This window comes from Elgaria multicarinata, chromosome 8, assembly GCF_023053635.1.
Source record: "Elgaria multicarinata webbii isolate HBS135686 ecotype San Diego chromosome 8, rElgMul1.1.pri, whole genome shotgun sequence".
Lineage (NCBI taxonomy): Eukaryota > Metazoa > Chordata > Lepidosauria > Squamata > Anguidae > Elgaria > Elgaria multicarinata.
The window spans coordinates 68,337,350-68,360,784 of record NC_086178.1 but is presented as its reverse complement, the minus strand read 5'-3'; the positions used below and the strand labels follow the sequence as shown (position 1 = coordinate 68,360,784).

At 41.1% G+C, this 23,435-nt stretch overlaps 1 protein-coding gene across 1 annotated transcript in view; it reads left to right on the top strand.

The window, feature by feature from the left end:
* PDZD8 (PDZ domain containing 8) overlaps positions 1-23,435 on the top strand; it is a 69,746-nt gene that overhangs the window by 40,756 nt on the left and 5,555 nt on the right. Inside the window, exon 4 of the mRNA XM_063132707.1 lies at positions 19,943-20,105. Coding sequence (XP_062988777.1) covers positions 19,943-20,105 — 163 coding nt within the window. The remainder of the gene's footprint in view (positions 1-19,942; positions 20,106-23,435) is intronic.

Below are 23,435 nucleotides of genomic sequence, written 5' to 3'. Positions count from 1 at the left end.
TGGCCTACGTGCGGTACGAGATGTACAAGATGAAGAGACTATTGGTTAATTGGGCCAAGGAGAAAAGTGTATTTAAGAAGTCCATGTTGTATGGCTTCTTACTGCTGGAACTTACTGCTGGAACCTACTGCTGGAACTTACTGCTGGAACTTACTGCTGATGTTATACTGCTACGTTGTTGCTGTACTATTGGTGAAAGGACTGTATATATGACCATTTATTCTGTAAGTAATTTATTTAGTGTCAGTAAAGCTTCTTACTGACCAAAGACCGTGAGTGCTTCTTTTTGTTCCTAAATTCAAGCTGAAACCATTTCCAGACTCTACGCTGCTGCTATTTCGCACTCTGCTATATTTTTGGGTAAGCAATTACCCCGATAGGTTATGCGCCCAGAGAAAGTCTGGAAGGCATAATTTTTGGTTGCTGGAAAGCTTGAGAGCAAAGGAACGCTGGAGGGAAAGACGGAGTCGAGCTCAGGCAGTTCATCGAGCTCAGACGGGTCTGTATCCAGTGTGAGTCGCGCTCCAGCCCAGCCGGTGAGGATGGCCCAGGTTCAGATGGCATCCAGTATTCCGGTGGAACGGCTGAATGAGAGAAATTACTTAACGTGGTCATTCAAGATGGAAATGTTTTTGAAGCGGGACAGATGTTGGAACGTCGTGAGTGTCCCAAGGCCGGTTGGTCAGACTGCTCAAGAAGCACAAGTGTGGGAAGAGCAGAATGAAAGGGCCAAAGCAAACATTGTCTTGAGTATGGAGGACTCGCAAATTGTCCATATCAACAGAGATGAGACGGCAAGAGACAGCTGGAATGCGCTGAGACAGATTTATGTGCGTGCGTCGGCAAGCACACGGCTGAGCCTCACCAGAGAGCTGTATCGGTTAAAGTTGGAGGAGGCTGGAAGTTTGGCAAATCATCTCCAACAGGTGAGATCTCTATTTGTCCAGTTGCAGGAGGTCGGAATCGTTTTTACGGAAGAGCATAAGTGCTACCTGATTTTGGGGTCGTTGCCTCAAAGCTGGGACATTCTGACAACCAGTCTGGAAAGTATGAAGACTGATGAACTCACTCTTCATTATTTGACGGGTCGTTTGCTCCAAGAAGAGAAACGGCGTCTTTCCAGGAAGGAGGAAAACTGCCAGGAAAGGGTTAAGCAGTCAGCCCTTGGCAGCAGAGAAAGAATGCAGAAAGATAAGTGTTTCCAAGACAACAATGTGGAGAGAACCGCAGTTGCAATAAGAAAGTGTTATTTTTGCAAACAGCCGGGTCATATCAAACGCTTCTGTAAAAAGAGGAAGAAGGGAGTTACACAGGCTGGAGAGGAGAAGGAATGCTCGAATGCATTTGTTTCAGCCACAGTGAGGTGTAACGAGGCCCAAGAGGTTTGGCTGATTGATTCTGCGTCGTCCAGAACAATTTCTAATAATCCAGAGGCGTTTCGGAAGTTGGAACCAAGCAAGGTGAAGTCAATCACGCTTGCAGATGGACGAACGTCGAGGGTGGAAGGAATTGGCTGTTGCTACGTTCCATGTCTGCAAAAGGAGTGTGAACAGGTTCTGTATGTTCCAGATTTAGATTTTTGTCTCCTTTCTGTTAGTGCTCTAACGTCTGAAGGATACGTTGTTACGTTTCAGAAGGATGAGTGCCAAGTGATTAAGGATGGACAAAATGTGGCACTGGGACATGTTAAAAATGGACTGTTTTACATGGGTGCAGGTAAAGAAAGGGTGGCACAAACTGGTAACGTGCCAGACCATAAAAATTGTGTTCATGAGTTGCACAGGCGTTTAGGTCACGCAAGTTTTAAAGTGTTAAGTCACATGCCTCAAGTGTGTACAGGGTTAAGCTTGCGAAACTGTAAAAATTTCTTGGATTGTTCAATCTGTCATCAGACCAAATCCCGGGTGCAGAACATCTGCAGGAAAAGTGACAGGGTGTCACAAAAGCCTTTTGAACTGGTGTTTATTGACTTGGTAGGGCCATTCACGCCTACACAAGGGGGATCCAGTTACGTGCTTGTAATTCTGGATGATTACACACGCTTTAGTTGGTGTTATTTACTGAAGCGAAAATCAGAAGCTTTTGAAACTTTTAGGGATTGGAAAACTTGGGCGGAAAAGTTCTTTAACAAGCCCATTATTTCTGTGCAGTCGGACCGTGGGGGTGAGTTTGTTTCTGGAAGGTTCTGTGAGTGGTTTAGGAAAACAGGAATCACACACAGGTTAATAGATCCCCAAACTCCTTTTCAAAATGGGTCAATTGAGAGAAGAATTGGAGTACTTCAAATGAAGAAAGATTCTCTCATGGCTGATGCAAACGCTGAGCAAGATTTGTGGGGAGAAGCATTTTTAACCGCAAACTATTTGTGTAATAGAACCTGGAGCAGGGTTACAGGCAGTTCGCCTTACTGTTTACTTTTTGGTTCAAAGCCAGATTTGTCTCACTTGAGAACATGGGGGTCTTGGGCATACGTGCATATCCCAAAGTCCAAAAGATCTAAAGGTGAAACCAAGTCTGTGAAATTACGTTTTGTGGGTTATTCTGGCATGCAATCCAAATCTTGGCGTTTTTCCCTAAGTCATGGGAAGGTGGTTGTTTCTAGGTCTGCTACTTTTCAGGAGGCAGGTTGGGACAGGATACAAGGTTCCCAAGTTCTGTTAGAAACCGTGAACAACCAGGAGAAAACAGTAACTCAGGGGTTAACTTCTCAGAGCCCTCACATCTCTGAGAAAAGTGTTTCCACTCCCAAAAGTGGAAGGGAGGAGGGAAATGAAAGGGAGGAAGAAATTTCCAGTGTACCTCGTCGTTCACAAAGAAAAAACAAAGGAATTCCACCTTTAAAGTATTCAGATGAATTCAGTGTGTGTTATGTGAAGTCTGAACCTGAGAGTGTTACAGTGATGTGTTGAAATTGTCTGAACAAGAGCAAGAAAAGTGTTTTCAGGCAGCGAAAACTGAAAGGGGGTGTTTTCAAACACACGTGTCTGTATGCAAAGGGGCAAGCAAAAGAGTACATGATTGTGGAGCTAGTGGTTCGTCTACTGGTGGCAGGGAGTTCCCAAGACCACATTCAAGAAAACTCAGCCCAAAGCTGCAGGAAGGGTTGAAACTGAAGTCTCTGGGGAAAGTTAGGTGTTACCTTGGTGTAGAGGTAGAAAAGTTTCCAAAGGAAATTACCTAAAAAGCCAGAAGCAGAAAGTTTTAAAATTGCTGAAAGTTTGCAAGTTGGAAGATTGCAAAGTAGTTCAACGCCCCAAAGCACAAAGTTTTTCAACAGTGCTTGGAAGAAGAAGAAAAGAAAAGCTTACATATAAATAAGTCTCTGGGAAATGTAACACACAGAAAAATGTACACAATGTTGAGATTGTTGTAAACATGTAAAGTTGATTTCTTACAGGTGAAATGTAATGAAATGTAAATTGTATTTTTTCTGTAGTTAAAAATGAAAGGGTGTTGTGGTTAGGTTTTTAACCACAGAAGGAAAAGGACTCTAAAGAGTTAAAAAGATGTCCTTGGCCAGATTGTCTCTGCCAGGAGAAGTCCAGTATGAAGCAGATTCTTCCCTGGCCTACGTGCGGTACGAGATGTACAAGATGAAGAGACTATTGGTTAATTGGGCCAAGGAGAAAAGTGTATTTAAGAAGTCCATGTTGTATGGCTTCTTACTGCTGGAACTTACTGCTGGAACCTACTGCTGGAACTTACTGCTGGAACTTACTGCTGATGTTATACTGCTACGTTGTTGCTGTACTATTGGTGAAAGGACTGTATATATGACCATTTATTCTGTAAGTAATTTATTTAGTGTCAGTAAAGCTTCTTACTGACCAAAGACCGTGAGTGCTTCTTTTTGTTCCTAAATTCAAGCTGAAACCATTTCCAGACTCTACGCTGCTGCTATTTCGCACTCTGCTATATTTTTGGGTAAGCAATTACCCCGATAGATTATTCATAATGTAAAGTATTATGTTGATGAAGTACTATTTGCTGAATGCCAGTTGAAAAAATGCTTAAACTGGATCAAGATATTAATGGACTATTGGGAAGTCACTCTTCCTGGGTTGATCAAAGGCAAAATTAAGATTGATAACTTCATCTCAAGGGAGTGGTTTCTTTTGCAAGGCCTGTCTTTTTCTGCTTTTTGAGGCCAGTTTGAGCCTCTCCAAGATAAACAACTGAAGAGTTCTGGCAAGGGATGGGTTGCACCTCACAAAGGCTGGAAAGAATGTGTTCAGCCACAGCATGTAGAACTTGATCAGGAGGGCTTTAAACTGAATCTTACGGGGGCGGGAGACGTAAACTTCGAGGCAACAATGGATGAAGGCCAATGCACCACAGTACAGAGAACAGCTCCAATAGTGCCCCAAAATAGTGTCCGCAACAATGTAGGAACAAAGCCAGACTATAAAACACATGGTCTTCGGTGTCTATATACTAATGCCCAGAGCATGGGAAACAAACAGAATGAACTTGAACTCTTATTACATGAAGGCAAATACGACTTGATAGGTATAACTGAAACTTGGGATGACTCCCATGACTGGAATATAGCAATTGAAGGATATAACTTGTTCAAAAAGAACAGAAGAAATAGAAAGGGAGGTGGAGTTGCACTATATGTTAAAAATACCTATCCCTGCACAGAAATACAGGCGGATCAGACTGGGAGCCCTGTCGAGAGCATCTGGATTAAAATAAATGGGGCAAGAAATAAAAAGAACATGATAATCGGAGTCTACTACCGACCACCCAATCAAGGAGAAGACGAGGATGAAACTTTTGAGAAATTACCAATGTTTCAAGGAAGTGTGATGTAGTAGTGATGGGGGACTTCAATTACCCTGATATCTGTTGGGAGACCAATACTGCCAAAAGCGGCCCTTCTAAGAAATTCCTGACATGTATGGGTGATAACTTTCTTCTACAGAAAGTGGTAGAAGGAACTAGAGGATCAGCAATCCTTGACTTGATATTGACCAATAGGGATGACTTAGTGGATAAAGTGGCAGTTACGGGAACTCTGGAGGACAGAGGAAAGAAATGGTGGTTCAACTGCTTAATGAGGATGGCAAATTGATGACAAAGAAGAGGCTGAAGTGCTCAATTCCTACTTTGCCTCAGTCTTCTCCCAAAAGCGGGTCTATGACAGCCCTGGAAAAAGTGAAGCAGAAGTTGAGGGGGCAGGATTGCAGTTTGAGATTGATAAACAAATGGTCAAAGAACACCTAATTTCCTTGAATGAGTTCAAATCTCCAGGGCCCGATGAACTGCATCCTAGAGTAATGAAGGAGCTAGCAGAAGAACTCTCAGAACCTTTGTCAATTATCTTTGCAAAATCATGGAAGACGGGTGAGGTGCCGGACGACTGGAGGAGGGCTATCGTTGTCCCTATCTTCAAAAAGAGCAAAAAGGAGGAACCTGGGAACTACAGACCAGTCAGTCTGGCATCCATCTCTGGGAAAATTCTGGAGCAGATTATAAAGAAGTCAATCTGTAAACACCTTGAAATCAATGCAGTGATTACTAGAAGCCAACATGGATTTGTCAGGAACAAATTCTGTCAGACTAATTTGATCTCATTTTTTGATAGGATAACCTCCCTTGTGGACTGTGGGAATGCTGTGGACATCATATATCTTTACTTCAGCAAAGCTTTTGACAGAGTGCCCCATGATATTCTGATTAACAAACTAGCTAATTGGGCTAGATGGAACAACTATTAGGTGGTTTCACAGTTGGCTATAGAATCGGATTCAAAGAGTACTTATCAATGGAACCTTCTCAAACTGGGGGGAGGCAACGAGTGGGGTACCGCAGGGCTCAGTCCTGGGCCCAGTGCTCTTCAACATTTTTATTAATGATTTGGACGAGGAGATGCAGGGAACGCTTATCAAATTTGCAGATAACACCAAATTGGGTGGGATAGCTAATACCCTGGAAGACAGAAACAAACTTCAAAGTGATCTTGATAGGCTGGAGTGCTGGGCTGAAAACAACAGAATGAAATTTAATAGGGATAAATGCCAAGTTCTACATTTAGGAAATAGAAACCAAAGGCACAGTTACAAGATGGGGAATACTTGGCTCAGCAATACTACAAACAAGAAGGATCTTGGAATTGTTGTAGATCACAAGCTGAATATGAGCCAACAGTGCGATATGGCTGCAAGAAAGGCAAATGCTATTTTGGGCTGCATTAATAGAAGCATAGCTTCCAAATCACGTGAGGTACTGGTTCCTCTCTATTCGGCCCTGGTTAGGCCTCATCTAGAGTATTGCGTCCATTTCTGGGCTCCACAATTCAAAAAGGACACAGACAAGCTGGAGCGTGTTCAGAGGAGGGCAACCAGGGTGATCAGGGGACTGGAAACAAAGCCCTATGAGGAAAGACTGAAAGAACTGGGCATGTTTAGCCTGAAGAAGAGGAGTCATGATAGCACTCTTCAAATACTTAAAAGGTTGTCACACAGAGGAGGGCCAGGATCTCTTCTCGATCCTCCCAGAGTGCAGGACACGGAATAACGGGCTCAAGTTAAAGGAAGCCAGATTCCGGCTGGACATCAGGAACAACTTCCTGACTGTTAGAGCAGTACGACAATGGAATCAGTTACCTAGGGAGGTTGTGGGTTCTCCCACACTAGAGGCCTTCAAGAGGCAGCTGGACAACCATCTGTCAGATATGCTTTAGGGTGGATTCCTGCATTGAGCAGGGGCTTGGACTCGATGGCCTTGTAGGCCCCTTCCAACTCTGCTATTCTATGATTCTATGGACTGCATCAGTTCTATCTCTCACTTCACCTGAGGTCCTCCTTAATGAAGTTAGGCAGGGCAAGCTAAGTAGGATAAGTGTGAGTAGCCAGCTGTTTGGGAGGGACGATCACTGAGGCTCCAACCCCTCCTTCCTGGGCAAGGAATGTTGAACAGGAAAGCAGTTGGTAACGCCTATCTTGCTAAAGAAGCCCATTCCATGGGATTTCTCCACTTTTTTTTTTACCCTACCATTATCCAAGCTTCTGCTGATACCTACTTAGAGGAACCTCTGCATGTGAACTGCTGATGCTTCAGGATGCCGTCTTGGATTGTTGGGGCCTTCTTCTGTAAATCTTACTGTGGATTCTAATCGCTCCATAGGACACAGTTCTCCTAATGGCAGGACATGGTTTTATGCAGAGTCCTTAGCCTGGCTTGGAAGTTTAATGACTAAGGAAAACTAGAACAAAAGAGAGCAAGAGGGATGAATGCTTTAAAAGCACAGGCAGTTCCTCAAAGGATAGCCCTGCCCTTTCTCTCAGTAGCCTCCTAATAGGGAGTGTTTGTTGCTGCTACATAAAATGCAGCAAATTGGTCCATAAGTATTCTCATCAGAGCAAGAAACATCAAAGAGACAGCTATGACTCCTTCCACACCTGTTCTGGGTGTTTAGAGACAAAAGATTCATTGAAACATAGAGCCTTTCAGTTTACTTAGGTTGCCAAGATGCCACAGCTTAGTGGTCAATTACCTAATCTACCTCTTTCAAAACTAGCCCCCCAGTGTTGTCAATGTGCCTCCCCTTGAAACCATCTCTCCCAGGATGGAGGAGGAAGACATGGAGTGCTCTGAAAGTGAATGCCTGGACACTAGATGCCTGGTATAAAAATGTAATAAATAAATAAATAAATAGAAAGGAACTGGGGTAGCCGCATTATCCAGGGGAGGGACCGAAATTCATGTAGCAATTGTAGATCAGGCTCTTTCTCATCAGCCTTTTTGATAGACTCCCAAGTAAAGCTTTTTATCCTGCAAATAACCCTCATGTCTTAAAGGGATTTCAATTTTTTTTGTAATATGACTCAGACTTCTCTGGAAACTACTCCAAAGAGGAGTGGGCTCACCCTATCAAGTAAAAATACCCAATCAAGTAAGCTTGCAAATTTTATACCCTGTCAAAGGATCTTATGGATAAACTTCCTCATTCCAATGCCCTATTGTCATCTGTATTTTTCCTTTTAGCAGTACATTTTACAGTAATTAATCTTCCAGGAATCTTACAGACTGGCAGCTGGAGTCCAGTTTTAAATTTTGATTCAAGTGCTACAGCATGAGATGCCTCCATCCATTTTCCTTTCTTTCCCAGGCTGGCTTACATTTGAGCACCCTAGGCTCTAACAGCATAGCATCCAAAGTAGTAGTCAAGAGGAATATCAAGTTTAGGGGCTAGATAGTTAATGCAGAATCTAAAAGTGATCCAGCTGGCACTTACATCCAGTGGGGACTAAACTCTTTGGCAAGTTGCTAGAGCCTATTCTCTTAAAATCCAGGTTTAATGACAAAAAGGGAGGGGGCTTTACCCACTATTCCCAGGAAAGAAGAAGGAAAAGTTGTGAAGAAAGCTAGAACTCATCTTGCAGGAACATCCAGGTTTCAAGATGTTCCTTTCAATCTCTACAAGTGGAACAATTCTGAATATCTGAGGACAAAGCTATCTCTAAGGCCACTGTCAAGCACCCAAGAAACACTCTAACCCATGATGTGAATTGTTTATTGTTGGGATTGATCCTTTGCCCTTCAATCAAATTCTCAGGGTAGCCAAAGCATCTCCTCCCTGCCTTGATGTTGATACTACTTTGATACCTGGTGCAATCTGGAAGGGGACAATTTTAAGAACAGTGAGTCCTTGAAATCACAAGGGAGGGGTGCATGGTAGACTTTCACCTTACATGGAGTAAGATCCCTACCCATTCCAAGACTGAAGGTCCTAGTTGAGTATTTGCAGGTAATGGAATGTACTGACCACTCACTTCAGGTTCTAGTTATACAAACAATTTTAGCTCAGGAAACATCACACCATATTATTTACCAAAGGAAACTGTGCATTCTGAGCCATTCTTGGATCACATGTATCTCAAAAGAAATAGTGGAGAGAGAGAAGCATTGGGTGCATTTGCACGACAAGCAAACTCAAGATGGATAACAAGTTACTCACTGTAGGGTTTTTTGTGAACAATCCATAGTGCATGTTTGGTGTATCTGATAGGCAGTTGGGAACACCAGCTACAGTACATAGCTTGCATAAGTAATAATGAGCAATCTATTTCCCCATTGCTAAAGTTTAAACAGTTAGCCTCATATAGAATTCAGTTCCATTGAAATCATTGAGTTCAACAGAACACGGTATTAAGGATAATGGAAATCTGTGTAATATAAATTACAGGTGCAATCCTACAAGCATGTTTGCCTGGCGAATGCTGGAAGTTGTGGGACTTCTTTCTTCTTCAACATGCAAAGGATTACACACCCTAAATGGCAACTGACAGAAAGGCCCAGATATTTTCAAACAATAACTATTTTATAAAGTTATGGAAGACCTAAATGCATTCAGAAGTTTGTGGAGAAACAGCTTTTTATTTTTATTATCAATTGTGTACTGTAGTATTTTTTTCTAGAAAAATACTAATCTGTCTTGGGTTGGCATTTTCAGTTTTTATTATATTAGCAATGAAGATACATTAGACAGTTTGATACACAGCAACAAACAGTAGTGACATTATGGCGTATTGGTACATAATTGATTTTGAAGATTCTAGGTTATTAAACCTGTCCAGTACATCACTTAAAATGTTAGTTACAATGCAGACATAACAGTTTCGAGCAAATGGAGAATATTGTGTACTTGGTTCAATATAAGTTTTAAGAGGGCAATTTTGCACATAGTCTATGTACTAAAAGCCAAAGGTTTCTAAATAACTTACAACATTGTAAAGGAATATGCATTTCATAGGAAAACTAAATGCACAAATATAATGGGGATGTAGTTGTGGCTGCACAATGTCATTGTTGACGTGGAGGAAAGTATAGTGAAATAGAAGCATGCTCAAGCTACAGATGGAATCAATACTACTGTGCAACTCTTCATAGGTTATATACTTCAGATGGAATACTATATATGTGAGGTCACCAAGTATGAGGTGTCAAGAATGTAATCATTTGGATTGCACGTTTTCAACCTGTCAAGATGAGGCTGTTGTTAACCCAGCTGAATGTGTGAAAAAGCAAGGACTTGGGGGCTTTCTATAGGTTTTAAGATGTTATCTGCTAAATGATATTTCGCATGTTAGAAAGCCATCTGTTAAAACTTAATCCTGGAAATTCGTGACATGAGAATCCATGGCAGCACTGACTTGAATAGGTATGCTGCAGTGATCATGCGAACCAGGTCTTAATATTACAAGAACGAGCCACTTGTCAGATCTGTCTGAATAAACTGTGTTTAGTCTTAACAGTTATTAGTGGAAACAAGCTAACTTCAAACCATGAGTTATGAAGATGGCCTGTTCTCACTAAACATAATTAAAATTAATCATACTTTAGAATTGAAACACTAAACTGTAGGTTAAACTAAAATGGAAGCAGAAGCATACAATCCCCTTGTGACCACACTGCAGGAAAGGAGGGGTGAGTGTACCTGATTAAGGCTTGCATTGGCTCATCCTCATAAAGCTGAATAGATTCGTGTTATGTGTAAACTAGCCAAAAAAATGTAGTCCATTGTATCACTTGGCTCGTTCGCATGATCACTGCAGCCCACCATTGTCTGTTGTAGCATTATTTGAAGGTTGTTTAATGGTCAAACAACCCCTGATGCCTGGGTTTGGATGACACAAAAAACCATTGCAATCCCCACTGGGGATTGAATACTCAAAATGGCCATCAGCACACCATAACCCACCAGGATCTCTAGACTTATTGGGCTAGCCTGTCTTTTTTTCATTACAGAAATTGTAGTAATGTGATATGATATATTCGCTAATAAAATGTGATTTTCTCAAAGACTTGAATTAAAATATTTACTTGTGGTAGTAACATTAAATTTATCTGTGTCTGAAATGAGAAATGGTGTCTTAAGCTGCGCCAAATTTGTAATAATGGGAAAATAGCAAAGTCTAAGATTCAGTCAAATACCTCTCACTGTTAGCAATTTACTGCGTTTACTGAAGTCTGCCATTTCAGTCTTTAATCCTATCAAAGAAGAGAACTGAGATTAAGGGGGAGGGGGAACCCAACGTTTTTGAAAATGTCACTTTTGTAAAACTTAGTATATGTAACACAATGGGGAATAGTTCTGAGACTTGAGGACTATATAACATTCTGTAATTTATGTTGCATATGACCATGTCCACTTCATGATTCTACATAGCCATATCTGATTGTTTGTCCTAAGTGACATTACTACCTAACCAAAGTCAGAGACTGAAGACTTTTAGGGAAGAAACTGTAGTTTAGTGGTAGAGTATATGCTGTGCATGCAGAGTCCCTTGGTTCAATCCCTGGCATCTCCAGTTAGAAGGATTAGTTAACAGGTGATGTGAAGCATCTATTCTTGAAATGCTGGACAGCTGCTGCCAGTCAGAATAGACAGTGGGTGGCTTCGCACATCATGCAAAGCCACCCTGTGAATAAGCCATGGTGGGTTGGGAGAACCCAAGGTATGCCTGACTGACGATTGAACTTCTCATGACTTGTTCTTGCCCTTTCAATCTTCCAGCACATATCTCAGACTCCTTTACAGCAGCACCCATCTTGTCTCTTCACCCTGGACCCCTCCCCACTGCAAGCGCTACCCCCATTTCATTCTCCACCTTTTATTGTTTTGGAGGATTATGTAAAAATAGAGAGGCAGATGATTATATACACCGCCTTGGGTTCTTTGAAGGAAAAAAGGCTTTATGTAAATGTAATAAATAAATAAAATTGTTTTGGTGCTTCAGAAGTATGCAGATGTGTTCCTATTTTTATTTTTGTCAGACCGTCCTAAAAATTTTTTGTCAGAACATAAGTGTACACATATAACTTTCCAATATGTGAAATTTTGCCTGGAGCAACAAAGTCGAGTACGTAGCATACAAAGAAATTGACAAGACAATGCTACTTATATGATAATTTGCACACAGTTGCAAAGGACTGGGTAAGAAACAATAGTCCCCCCTTTTTTGGTGGGCAAACGAAGTAATTCCCCCAATTTTGGTGCTTCCGAATTGCACTACTGCGCCCCTTCTTTCTTTTACTATTCTTCTTTCTCATACTATTATTTCTCACCCAGTTCTTTGCAACTGTGCACAACTTAACCTATATGCAGCCTCGTCTTGTCATTTTCCTTGCCATTTTCCCCTAAGCCTAACTTTTCTCCACAAGGAAGTACAGGAAACCTAATTAATCACAGAAATGTGAAATTCCGTGTCTTCTATCTAAGGCAGAGTATAGTGAGGAAAGATCAGATTTTTACATGTTGCATTTTTTTCCTATAACACCTTCATTTAGGACTAAATGTCATTATTGATATATTTACAGGATAATTTTTTTAAAAAAAAACACGCTAATTCTGGCAAAATGGGCGCGGGGGGGGGAATCCAGACCAAATCCAACCCCTTCTCTCCAGCCCCTTGACTTTAATTCATGTTGTCTTTACTTCTTGATGCTTTTCCGCTCAGAGCTCCCACAAAATTTACATGGCACTGTTTCTTTCTTAGTTCAAATCCCTATCTCCCTTCAAACCCTACTTTTTTCTGCAAGGTGTAGGAAAAGGGAGTTCCTCCAAAGTGTGTAGTTGAAATTGCACAGATCCTTTCTATGTTGTCTTCTCTCACTCCATCCATCAAAATTTAGGTCAGGGACCTAACATTTGCTCAGTTACTTTGTAAGGTTCTGTGAACCCCACATGGCATCATCATCACCACCACCGCCATCATAATTCTATACAAGACAGAACATAGTCCCATTAATAATGATTGGTGTTTTCAGCCCTTTAAACTAGCCTTTCTAGAAAGCATAATTACTTTTATTCTTTTAGTTTCATTTGAGCTTTAAATAAAATAGAACCAGGATGGCTGATCAACCAAAGTGAAGGCCGACACATAAGCAGAAAGGGATTGAAGCAAATGCAGCATCCCACAAACAACCCATGAAGATAACTCATGATTTATTGTTGGGTTGTGAACTGTGAATTGTTCATGGTTAACAAACCATGGTTTGTAATTGAGGCTGGGTTCAGACAACACAAGAATCTACAGTTCAACGACAACCCACACTCAACCTATATTCAGCCTCAAGCAATGGGTTGTGGGATAGTTTGAAAGCCATTCCTGCTGCACAGTGTCCCCAGGTTTGGACAACACAGCATCCTGAGCTACAGCAAGGGTTATTAGGGAAATGACAGGTGCAGGGCAGGAATCGTGGGTCTTTCCCAGCCCCACCTGGTAATGCACAGTGGCTTATTTTTCCCCACTGATCATCTGAACCCGGCCAGTGACTGGAAGTGGTTCTCCAAGGGGTTCAATCACAGGTCATTCTCAGCCCCACCTGGTAATGCCAAGGACTGAAACTTTAACCTTTTGCAGGCAAAGCGCATGCTTTGTCATTGAACTACAGTCCTTACCTGGAAGTGTTTAACACTTGTGTACAGATTTTTTAGATCCTAGGGCACTCTCTTTGCTCAAACATAGAATGGCAAACGTTAAAGTATTTACAGGAGAATGGGTGCTGTTAAGGTAGGAATAATCATGCAGTGATCTTTGAAGGCACGTGTCTTGAGTCAGTGTGATAAGAGCTGGTTAACTGGTACCTGCATATGTTGTTAGTCAGTTGGTTAGGAGCTAATTAAACTTGTGTTTGTAACCATAGTTTGTAACTTCCGAAACATATAACTTTGCATAGCCCAATTGACAGTCGGTTCTGCTACCCTTTTCTATGAAAAGATGTGGTGAAGTAGAATTAAAAAGTAAGAGCTAGCCATATCTTTTCCCTTTTGTTCAGTAGATCAATAGAAATCTGAGTCCTTTTATGTCAGGGTGGTTTAATATTGCATTGCATTGCAAAACATGTTTTGTAACAAAATATAAGGCAGTGTATGATATAAATTTGTTTCTTTTCCTAAATCAGCTATAAAACTTTTAAAAACCAATTGGGGAGTATTTATATTTTCACAGATGTGCTGTGCTGACAATCTATTCTGTGTTCACATGGTAATCTGCTCTGTTGCTTGTCTAAATGTTAGACACAAAAGGGAGTTTTAAATATTATTTGCAGACAGCCATATTTCATTTGGAATTGATTAGCTAAAATCACTTGTCACTGCAATAGAGGTGACCTCGGCATGAAAGCTAATTCTTTTTGTAAACAATATGACCTGTTTGAAAGAATGATAACAGTGTTTGTTTTCTTGACCCAAGTAAAGAAGGCAGTTTCTGAGTAATTTGTTTGGTTTTGAATTACTTTTGAAAAGCATGGTGTCAAAGATAAAAATCCACTTTGGTTGTAAGGCAACTCTGTTTTATTGATCGTAATACAGCTGTATAGAGAAAGAACTTCTCAACTGGCAGTGTGAAAAGCAGGTATATTCATACATAGTAACATCTTAACCAATTAGCAGTTAGCAAAGTTCTAAAGCAAAACAAAAACAGATCAAAGAAAATTTCATTATACCTTATCAACAGATGACCCATAAGTCTTCTGGCAATGTCAGATTTACCTGTGTGGTCAGTCCTCCTTATCAAGCTAGTTTATTTGTCTTCTGCTATATCAAGAGGTCTTGATAGTTAGAAATTCCAATTAAGCATTTCCTTACTAATATAATAATGTTACCATTACAGCACATTCATTATTCCAATCCCATCATGCAGTTCACTTCCAAGAACCAGCCTACATTCACAGCAAGTATATCAAGGCTTCTGGCCTTGTTTTCTCATTTCCCCCTTTGGGCCTTCTAGGCCCACCAATCAGATTAAACTTGCATTGCCATCAATAGTTCAACCTCTCTCTCTTTCTCTTACTCAAGCATTTCTTTCTGCATAACACTGACCATTTGCTTCAATTCTGTATTTGTGACAGCATTAGTAGTAGATTTAATATAGCAGTGGCACCATACATAGGAAATACGCTTGCAAGCACTTAACCATCAGTGAGTGGACTTGATTTTATTTCTTCTCTGGCATTCTAGCATTTCTGATTTTACCTTCAGGAAGATGGTCAAGCACTCTAATAGTAGGTAATAACACATGCCTCCCCATCCTGAGGGGAGGTGTTCGCATGCTTTATTCGCACAGACAAAATAATGACCTGCTAAGACAGTGAACTCATAATTGTACTGAGGTCTCATCATCCACTGCATATAATATCCTGGAAAAGGACTCAAGTTAGGTAACCATGTCCCATTAGATGTTCGGGCACCATTTACAACATAAGTAATATATTTACTTTTCCTTACCCAAAAAGCAGAACCATTACAACCCCAACAAAAACCCCAGAGAGCTTCGGCTGTGGGGCAGTATATAAATGTAATAAAATAAATAAATAAATAAACAAACAAAACTTCCCTGGTACTTTGGCATACAATTGGATATTTTCAGTCTTATTCCTGCCTATAGCATACAAATAAAATAAGGCAGTTGCACACAGGAGGAAGAAAATAGGGATCAACCAGAACCACAATGGTATGGCGTTCTGCATTGTATTGCAGCCTAGATACAAGGTTCCAATAATAGGCTAGTGTTTTGTGTATGTTAGGGTGACCAGATGACCTGGAAAACCCCGGAGACCTACGGAAAAACAGAGATCTCCGGAGCAATAGGGACTGGGCCCCAGTTTACCAGGGAAAAGGGCCAGAGGATGCGTTCCTGAAATTCTAGGAACGCATCTCCCAGCGCCGATCTGGCCTCCTTGGCTGGCGCGATCGTGCTGGCCCAGAACAAGGCTGAGATTGGCCCTGGTGGGGCTGGAGGACGCATTCCTGGACTTCCAGGAATGCGTCCTCCAGCCCCACCAGGGCCAATCTAGCCTTCTCCTGGAGAGGAGGAACAGCAGCAGCAAGAGAAGAAGCAAGTAGCAGGAAAGACTAAGGCATGTGTGTGTGAGTGTATGGGTGAACAGGGTGCCTGGTTGTTTGAGTGAATGGATGTGTGTGTGCATGTGTTTTGGAGTGGGTGATCCTGAGTGTGTGTGTGCCAATTAATCTAAATCATCTCTACCTATAAAGCAGAAAGTATGAGAGTGTTTTGTATGTCCGGAAATGTTTACCCACCTCCACATATGCCTTAATGCTGTTCACCCAGACAGGTCTTCCTGTACATGGATCAGAAAAAAGTCTAAAAACATGAATTTGGGGGTTTTAAGTATTTTTTAAAGTATTTAATAAAAAACCTAGGTTTACACCTACAATTCTCAACATGCCTTGGACGGGACTCCCAGCATGCCTTGGGTGGGAGGCCAGACTTACTGGCCTTTGGCAGCCACTGTGATTCCTAAGCTCAGTCTCAAGCAGTCAACCCAATTCCACATGAAAGGAAACGACCCACATAAATGGGCTGCATCCATTTGTGGTGCCTCCTCCCACCTGCCATGTGTGGTTTTAAAATCATAACTAGATATAACAACATATCTTTGAGAGGCCGAACTCTGGACATGCTCAAAGGCACCCCATCCTTATATCGGTTTTCTCTGAAACTGAGGGAAGCACACGCACAGCCTTCACCCTTTGGAGGGAGGGAAGGAGGAAAGGGAAGCACTCTGTGCATGGCCAGAAACAAGTTTGATGAAGGGAGGCAAGTGCCCGGCCCAGTCCCGGCCCTTCAGTACAGGATCTTTATGGAGCAATTTGTGGGTAAGAAGTGTGGGCTGAGGCTGTCCCAGCAGGACTTGGCCGGAGTTGTGTGTGTCCACTGACAGACACTTACCTCCCCTCCTTGGCAATGCTATTCCATGATGCTCTGTCAAGGAGCAGCATCAGCCACAAGAAGAGGAAAGCGCCTCTAAGAGGACATGGGGACCTGAGGGCTGCCAAAGGCATGATGGGAGGTGTAGTACTGGCATCTCTATCTCTCAGTCCTAATTCAGCCCCCACTAACTGACTTTCCCCAACAGCCACTAACTCCCCCCACCATTCCATTCTAGCCTTAGCTGTCAGTCATTCTCCATTCACTCTTCTGCTTCAGTAGCCATTGGTGGGAGGAAAGATTTATCAGGCCGTGGCAGTCATCATCTGGAAGTGGCTCACCATCCTGGACCTGAAGGGAGAGCGCCTGGGTTGGCTGCCTCAGTTACTAGGCCCCATCGGGAGCAGAAGGGAAGGAGGTCGTAGCTCTGAGCAAAAGGCATGCTGGGAGTTGTAGTTGTTTTCTGTGGGGACAAGGAAAATCATGACAACTTCAAGTGTTTTGGAGTATCTAGCATACTGATTCACTGTGCCAAGCTTATGCAACCAATGTGGGTTTCTTTTATTCCTGGAAAATGGCAAGCTGTGAGTAGCAAAAAATGTTCGTTCAAAATCCCCTATATAAAATACTAAGGCTTTTTCTTCTTCTTCTTTAGGCAATGCTATGTCCTCACTTTTAGTTCTGTGCTATTTTTATTTATTTATTTATTTATTTATTTATTTATTTATTTATTGCATTTCTATACCGCCCAATAGCCGAAGCTCTCTGGGCGGTTCAGTTTTTGCACCAAGGAAGTGGGAGTAAAAAAAAAAAAGAAAGCAGCAGGCTATAGTGATTTATCATCTAAACAAAGCCATAAATTAAATCTATTTTTATATATTTTTATTCTAAACAGTATTGCTTAATTTTAATAGCATATAAACCCAATTCTGTCTTTGCATTCTCCTTTCTAAGCTATCAAATAATTTAAATGCCAACATCTTTTCACTTTTAATTATTTTACCACACTGCTGTTTAGAGGATATTAAAGTATATAGGTCAAAGGATATGAGCTGCAAGAGTTCAGTGATGAAAGCAGAGGTTTACTCTTCATGATTTTCTGCTGACATTTGAAGGCTAACAAATTTCCTCAGTAGGAAATAAAAGTTCCTTGTTGATGCATTATGGAAATTGACAGAACTGAGTGATCTTGAAATGATAAGGAAATATAGATCCCTTTCTGTTTGCAAGCAGAAACAAAAAGGGCAAAAATATGGCACACTTTTCAGAATCTCCATAACAACCTTGGTCTTTGCAGCTTTTCCTGAACACACTTTTCTTATTCTTGGGAACGCTTACATGAAAGATAAATTATTTAAAAATCAAAAGCACAATGTTTTCAGGTGCATATATGAAAGATGAAATGTTAGATTACTAAATGTGGTGCAGTTATCTCTCTCACTTTAAATTATGTTTTTAAACACAAATTTAAGGTTAGTAGAGTTATGGTTAAATTTGTCCATGAGTATGACTTAATGTTCTTCTTCGTGGTCTTTGTGCATCTCACATATGGGCTCTGCACCTGCACAGAGCCTTGTTTCGGCAACTTTCTATAGCTTAGAGAGTTTTGGTGGGAATCCTCCCCCACCAACCCACTGTGCACGTCCGGTAAGGTTCCTTCCCATCTACTCTTTTCCTGGGAAATATTATAAAACAGCCAAGTTTAGATAAACTCTAGTTATCCTATATCTCAGATAGAATCTCATATTTTTCCCAAGATCAAACTCCACTTACTGTGTTACGTGAGCTTGTTCATCATGGCTTTAACAGTTTCCTAGTGATTGATTCATGCTCTAGTGACATATTAGAGGAATCTTTTCTACCAGTAGTCAATCAGAATTGAAGGGTGAAAATCAATCCTTCCCATTTTTTCAGGACTGAGAAAACATCACTGCATTTAGTAAGAACTAAAAGTCAATGAATCAGAATAATTCATCAGAAGTTACACCCTCATTCTCCTAAATTGTTCTGTTTGGAAGAGCAGCAGCAGGACTGTATATATAACTGAGGACCCCCTTTTTTAACATGGTGTAAATATTGTCCTCTTAAATGTTGATTGCCTGCTGTTGCAGTTGTTTGTATCTTCTCTGCTCCTGTAATTGCCACTTGGAATTCCTGGGCAATTCATGTTAATTGCTAGAGAGTTTACTACTTGCATATCACAAAAACAGGTTATTTCTGAGTCTTCTGAAAAATTAGTGCTTTGCAATCCTAAAATAAGCACAGGCAAAATGAGAAGCAAAATATAAACCCATTTTATATATAAATCCAATATTCCAACAGTACAACTATTTTTAACTAAAATGTTTTCTAAGGTGTTGGTAAAATACAAGATGTTGTACATATGAAGCTGCCTTAAACTGGTTAGTGTCTATTCTAAGTGACAGTGGATTCCAAGATCTTAGTCAAAGTACTTTTACAGTCTTGCTACCTGATTAACTGAGATTCCAGAGATTGAATTTAAGCATGTCCTCTTCCACTGAAGTATAGCCCTCTCCTAAGCTAATTTATGAAACCTCTTTGTCAGAAATGACAAGGAGTAGAAATGGGGGCATCTAGATGTACGTTCTGTTTTATTTGTGCCAATGATCAGAGTCCACTACAGGTATACATTTGGCATTTTCTTCCATCTCCAGGCAGAGGAGACATAATTGACATTACTTTCTAAATCAATTTTTTTTAATGCAGAGTTCTAGGAGATATTTCAGAAGTAAGCACTAGGCAACACCACTTTCAAATCCTGCATACACAGAACCAACTCAACCCAATTGACCCTTTGGTAAAACCAGCTTCCAAGGGCTTTATAAATCTATGTAGGTGCTTTTAACTGTACATATTTTAATCTCAATTCAGAACTGTTTTAGAAATAGTATTAATGCATATTTTAACTGACAGAAAGTAACTTTAGCTCATCTAGACAGTCACATTTTACTCTTAATAGATCAGTTTGGCACAGTAGTGATAGCATATTTGCTAAATTTAAATTACTCATCATTACATTTGGTTCCACATACTTAAAATCATGTCATTGACTATTAATAGGGACTATTTATTTTAAATGTTTTTATTTATCTAATGGTAATCAAATTTATGGTGGCAAAATTATTTGAGATGTCATATTTCTAAAAGTGAGTGTGTTGACCAAGTGAACTCTGTAAATTATAGAATCTAATGTTGTTAATACGATGAAGGTGATTGTTCACATTTATCTGCCTTTGCAGGTAGAACTAATAAAAGGAAATTCACCAGGTGTTGGACTCACTCTTCGTCAAGTACAAGTTAAGGAAGGAGAAACAGGGCATGTTGTTGTTGAGACTGTCATACCAAATTCAGCTGCTGCAGCTGCTGATCTACAGAGGGGGGACAGACTTATAGCTATTGGAGGTAAGTAGCAAAACTACTGTACTAAACTTTACATCAGGCCTGCATAAAGCCTAATAAGATCTAATAAGTTGAATTCAACCCACCTGCCATGTCTAGTGGCTCACCAACAGTTGAGTAAACCTTAGTAAACGTACTTGACACTCCAAAAAGTAGGGTGAACTGTTGATCACCTGGTAGACCACAACATAGCTCTGGTGGATTGCATTTGGCTAAATGCCTGCAGCCAAAGAATCGGCTAGTTAGTTCAAATCAATATGTGAAATTCAGCTTTCTCCCCTCTCCTTAATTGCTTTGGCCCTTCTTGTGCCCTTTGCATTATCAAGTCACAATATTGTTATGACAGTATACAGGCACAAATGGCAGAAATTCCCCTTAAGTGCCTAGACTCTTGGTTCCCCGGTCTACACTGTTGTCTTCCTTTCCCTGCCATTCACTTCCTGCTAGTTCTACATAGGCCCAGTCTTGCTCTCTCCTTGACTTTTCCTAGCTTCAAATCAATGTATCCATCAGCCATTATTTCCTCAGGTTTCTGCTTTGCCAGCTACTGCTTACTTCGTTCTGCTTCGTTTAGCTACCCTGTCTCTTGACCAGGCTTCCTCATACTCATGTCTTTCTCTGCCCGTAGACTGCTTTCCCTCCCAACTTTAAGCAAGTTTTTTTTCAGAATCCCTTCTCTAACTAGTCCCTTCTTGCCTTATTTCCCTGTCTGTCTTTTGCATCATTCTTCACCTACCCTAACTTTAGGCTTCTCCTTTTTCAGTACATAATCTGCATGAATCCTTCAGTTTCCTTCTTTCTGGGTTCTCTATCCTTAGCTTTCTTACATTATGAAACATCTTCAGAGTTCCAGCCTATCTGTGTATGACCCTGTTCTCTCATAACAGTAGAAAGTCATGGATTAATTTGCCAACAATATGCCACAGCGTATGCTGCCACCATTTTACATATGCAGCCTTCAATCGGCCCAATCAGAGGTTGCTCCATGACGTCCAAAACCAGACACTATGGGTTAATTGTTGGTTAGACAATTCAAAATTAACCCATGGTTTGTTCTCAGATTACCTTTGGGTTATTTGACCCAAGATTAACCTATAGTATCCAGGTTCAGATGTCATGAACCAGTCTCGAATTGAGCTGATCAGGAATTGTATATTCAGAATGGAGGCAGTATGCAATCTCAGCAAATCATTAATTAACCCATGATTTACCACCATTATGTGTGAACCAGGTCTATGAGGTTTTAATCCCAGCCATACTGTCAATCCTGCATTAATGCAATAGCCTTCACCTGCTCACATAACGCTTCTGAACATTGAGATTCCACTTAGCTATCATAGCTAAAGTCAGTTAAATCAGTAGCTGTCACATTTGTTCACATCAAATTCCATAGGTGTTGTGTGAAGTAGTATTTTATTTCCTGTGAGTTTCTATGACCCTGTTCAGATAACATGCTAAGCCATGGTGGTTAAGCATTTTAAGCTAAACATTATGAGTTAGCGTGTCACGTGAACCATTCCTAAACATGGTGGATACATAACCATGGTTTAAACATGCTCAGTATAACCACTTGCGGTGAAAGGGTTAGCAGCCTAACCATGGCTTAGTGTGTTGTCTGGACAAGGTTATTGAGTGATTCTGAATTCTAATAGTATTGTGAATTGTTTAACCCATAAATTGCAGGAATGTGTACTGGATTTGAGCCACTCTCAATTTCTTGGAACAACCTACGAAAGCAACACTTATAGGTTGTTTCCATGATGCAGGGGCGCTTAGGAGTTGTTCATGGGTTAAACAACCCCAAGTTAACCCATGGTTAAATAACCATGGTTAAATAGCTTCATGAGGCCACCATTACATCCAAATAGGGCCAATGTCACACTTTGTGCCTGCCGTTACACAAAGCGCCACAAAAAGAAAGTATTTAGAGACATCTGCATGAGTATCACAACTTCATAGGACACAAATATACTTTGATAAATGACCTCTTTGTAAATTTCATTAGGCTAAACCAGGGGTATGAGTCCATGGGCACATTTGGAAATTTCAGGAACTGTCCTGGGCACAATGATAAAGTGGCTACTATGGGTAGGCTTGGCTAGGCACAAAGGGCAGGCTTGGCTAGGCACAAAGGGCAAGTAAACTGGACAGAGGCATTCATGGGAAATTAAGGTGGCAGCACTTAGAGGCTCCCACTTCACTTTGAAGCAATCCCATTTCCCAGTAAGAAAATGTATTCATTCAGTCATTCATTCATTCATTCAAAACATTTCTTGGCCACCTTTCAGGACAGAAGCCCTTGCAAGGCATCTTACAACAATAAAATACATTAAACAATTAAAATATTAAAAGCAATAAAAACATAAACACGATAAACCAGCAACAATGGCAATAGCAGCAACAGTGCTCATATCACAAGGAGGCCACAATTAAATAATTATGCTTTCGAGTCCTTCTTAAAAGCCTGCATGGACAGTGCATGGCGGACCTCCAATGGGAGTTTGTTCCAAAGGTGTGAGGCCAGAGAAGGCCCCCTTCCGTGTGCTTATCCACCTAATTGCTTTCACAGGTAGATAAACAAGAAGGGCCTCTCTTTTTGATCTAAGTGCAGGCAGGCTGATATGGGTGAAGGTCATCCTTCAAGTAACTTGGTCCCAAACCATTTAGGGCTCTAAAGGCCAGCACTTTGAATTCAGCTTGGAAATACCCTGGTAAATACACTGCTGGTGCAATGTAGACATTATGTGATCAAATCGCCTCACCTCCACCAATATTCAGGCGGCCACATTCTGCACTAGCTTTCCAAACCATCTGCAAAGGCAGCCCCACATACAGCTCATTACAGTAGTCCAGCCTGGATGTGACTTGTGTGTGAAAAACTGAGGCAAGACCCATCCTCTCCAGATAAGGCCATAGCTGAAGTACCAGCCTACACTAGTAGAATGAACTCCTGGACCCTGCAGCCACCTGGGTTTCCCCAGTTAGCTCAGAGTCCAGGAGGACTCCCAGACTTGGTAGTTTAGGGGTAGTGCAACCCCATCTAAGACCAGTTGTAACCCTCCATCCAAAATAGTTGGTTTCCCAAGCCACAGTATCTCCATCTTGTCTGGATTGTTTCAGTTTGTTCACCCTCATTCATCACAAAACAGTCTCCAGACACTCGTTCAAGAGCCTCCCTGGGATGTGCAGATGGAAACAAGACAAATATTGAAAGGAGTAGGGTGTTTCAGTGAGCTCAAAGGTGGTGTTCAAGGCTACTTTGGTGCTCACAGGCAGAACGTTGCCTGTCCCTGGGCTAAACTAAATATTCTCCCTCTGATTTTGGGGTTGAAA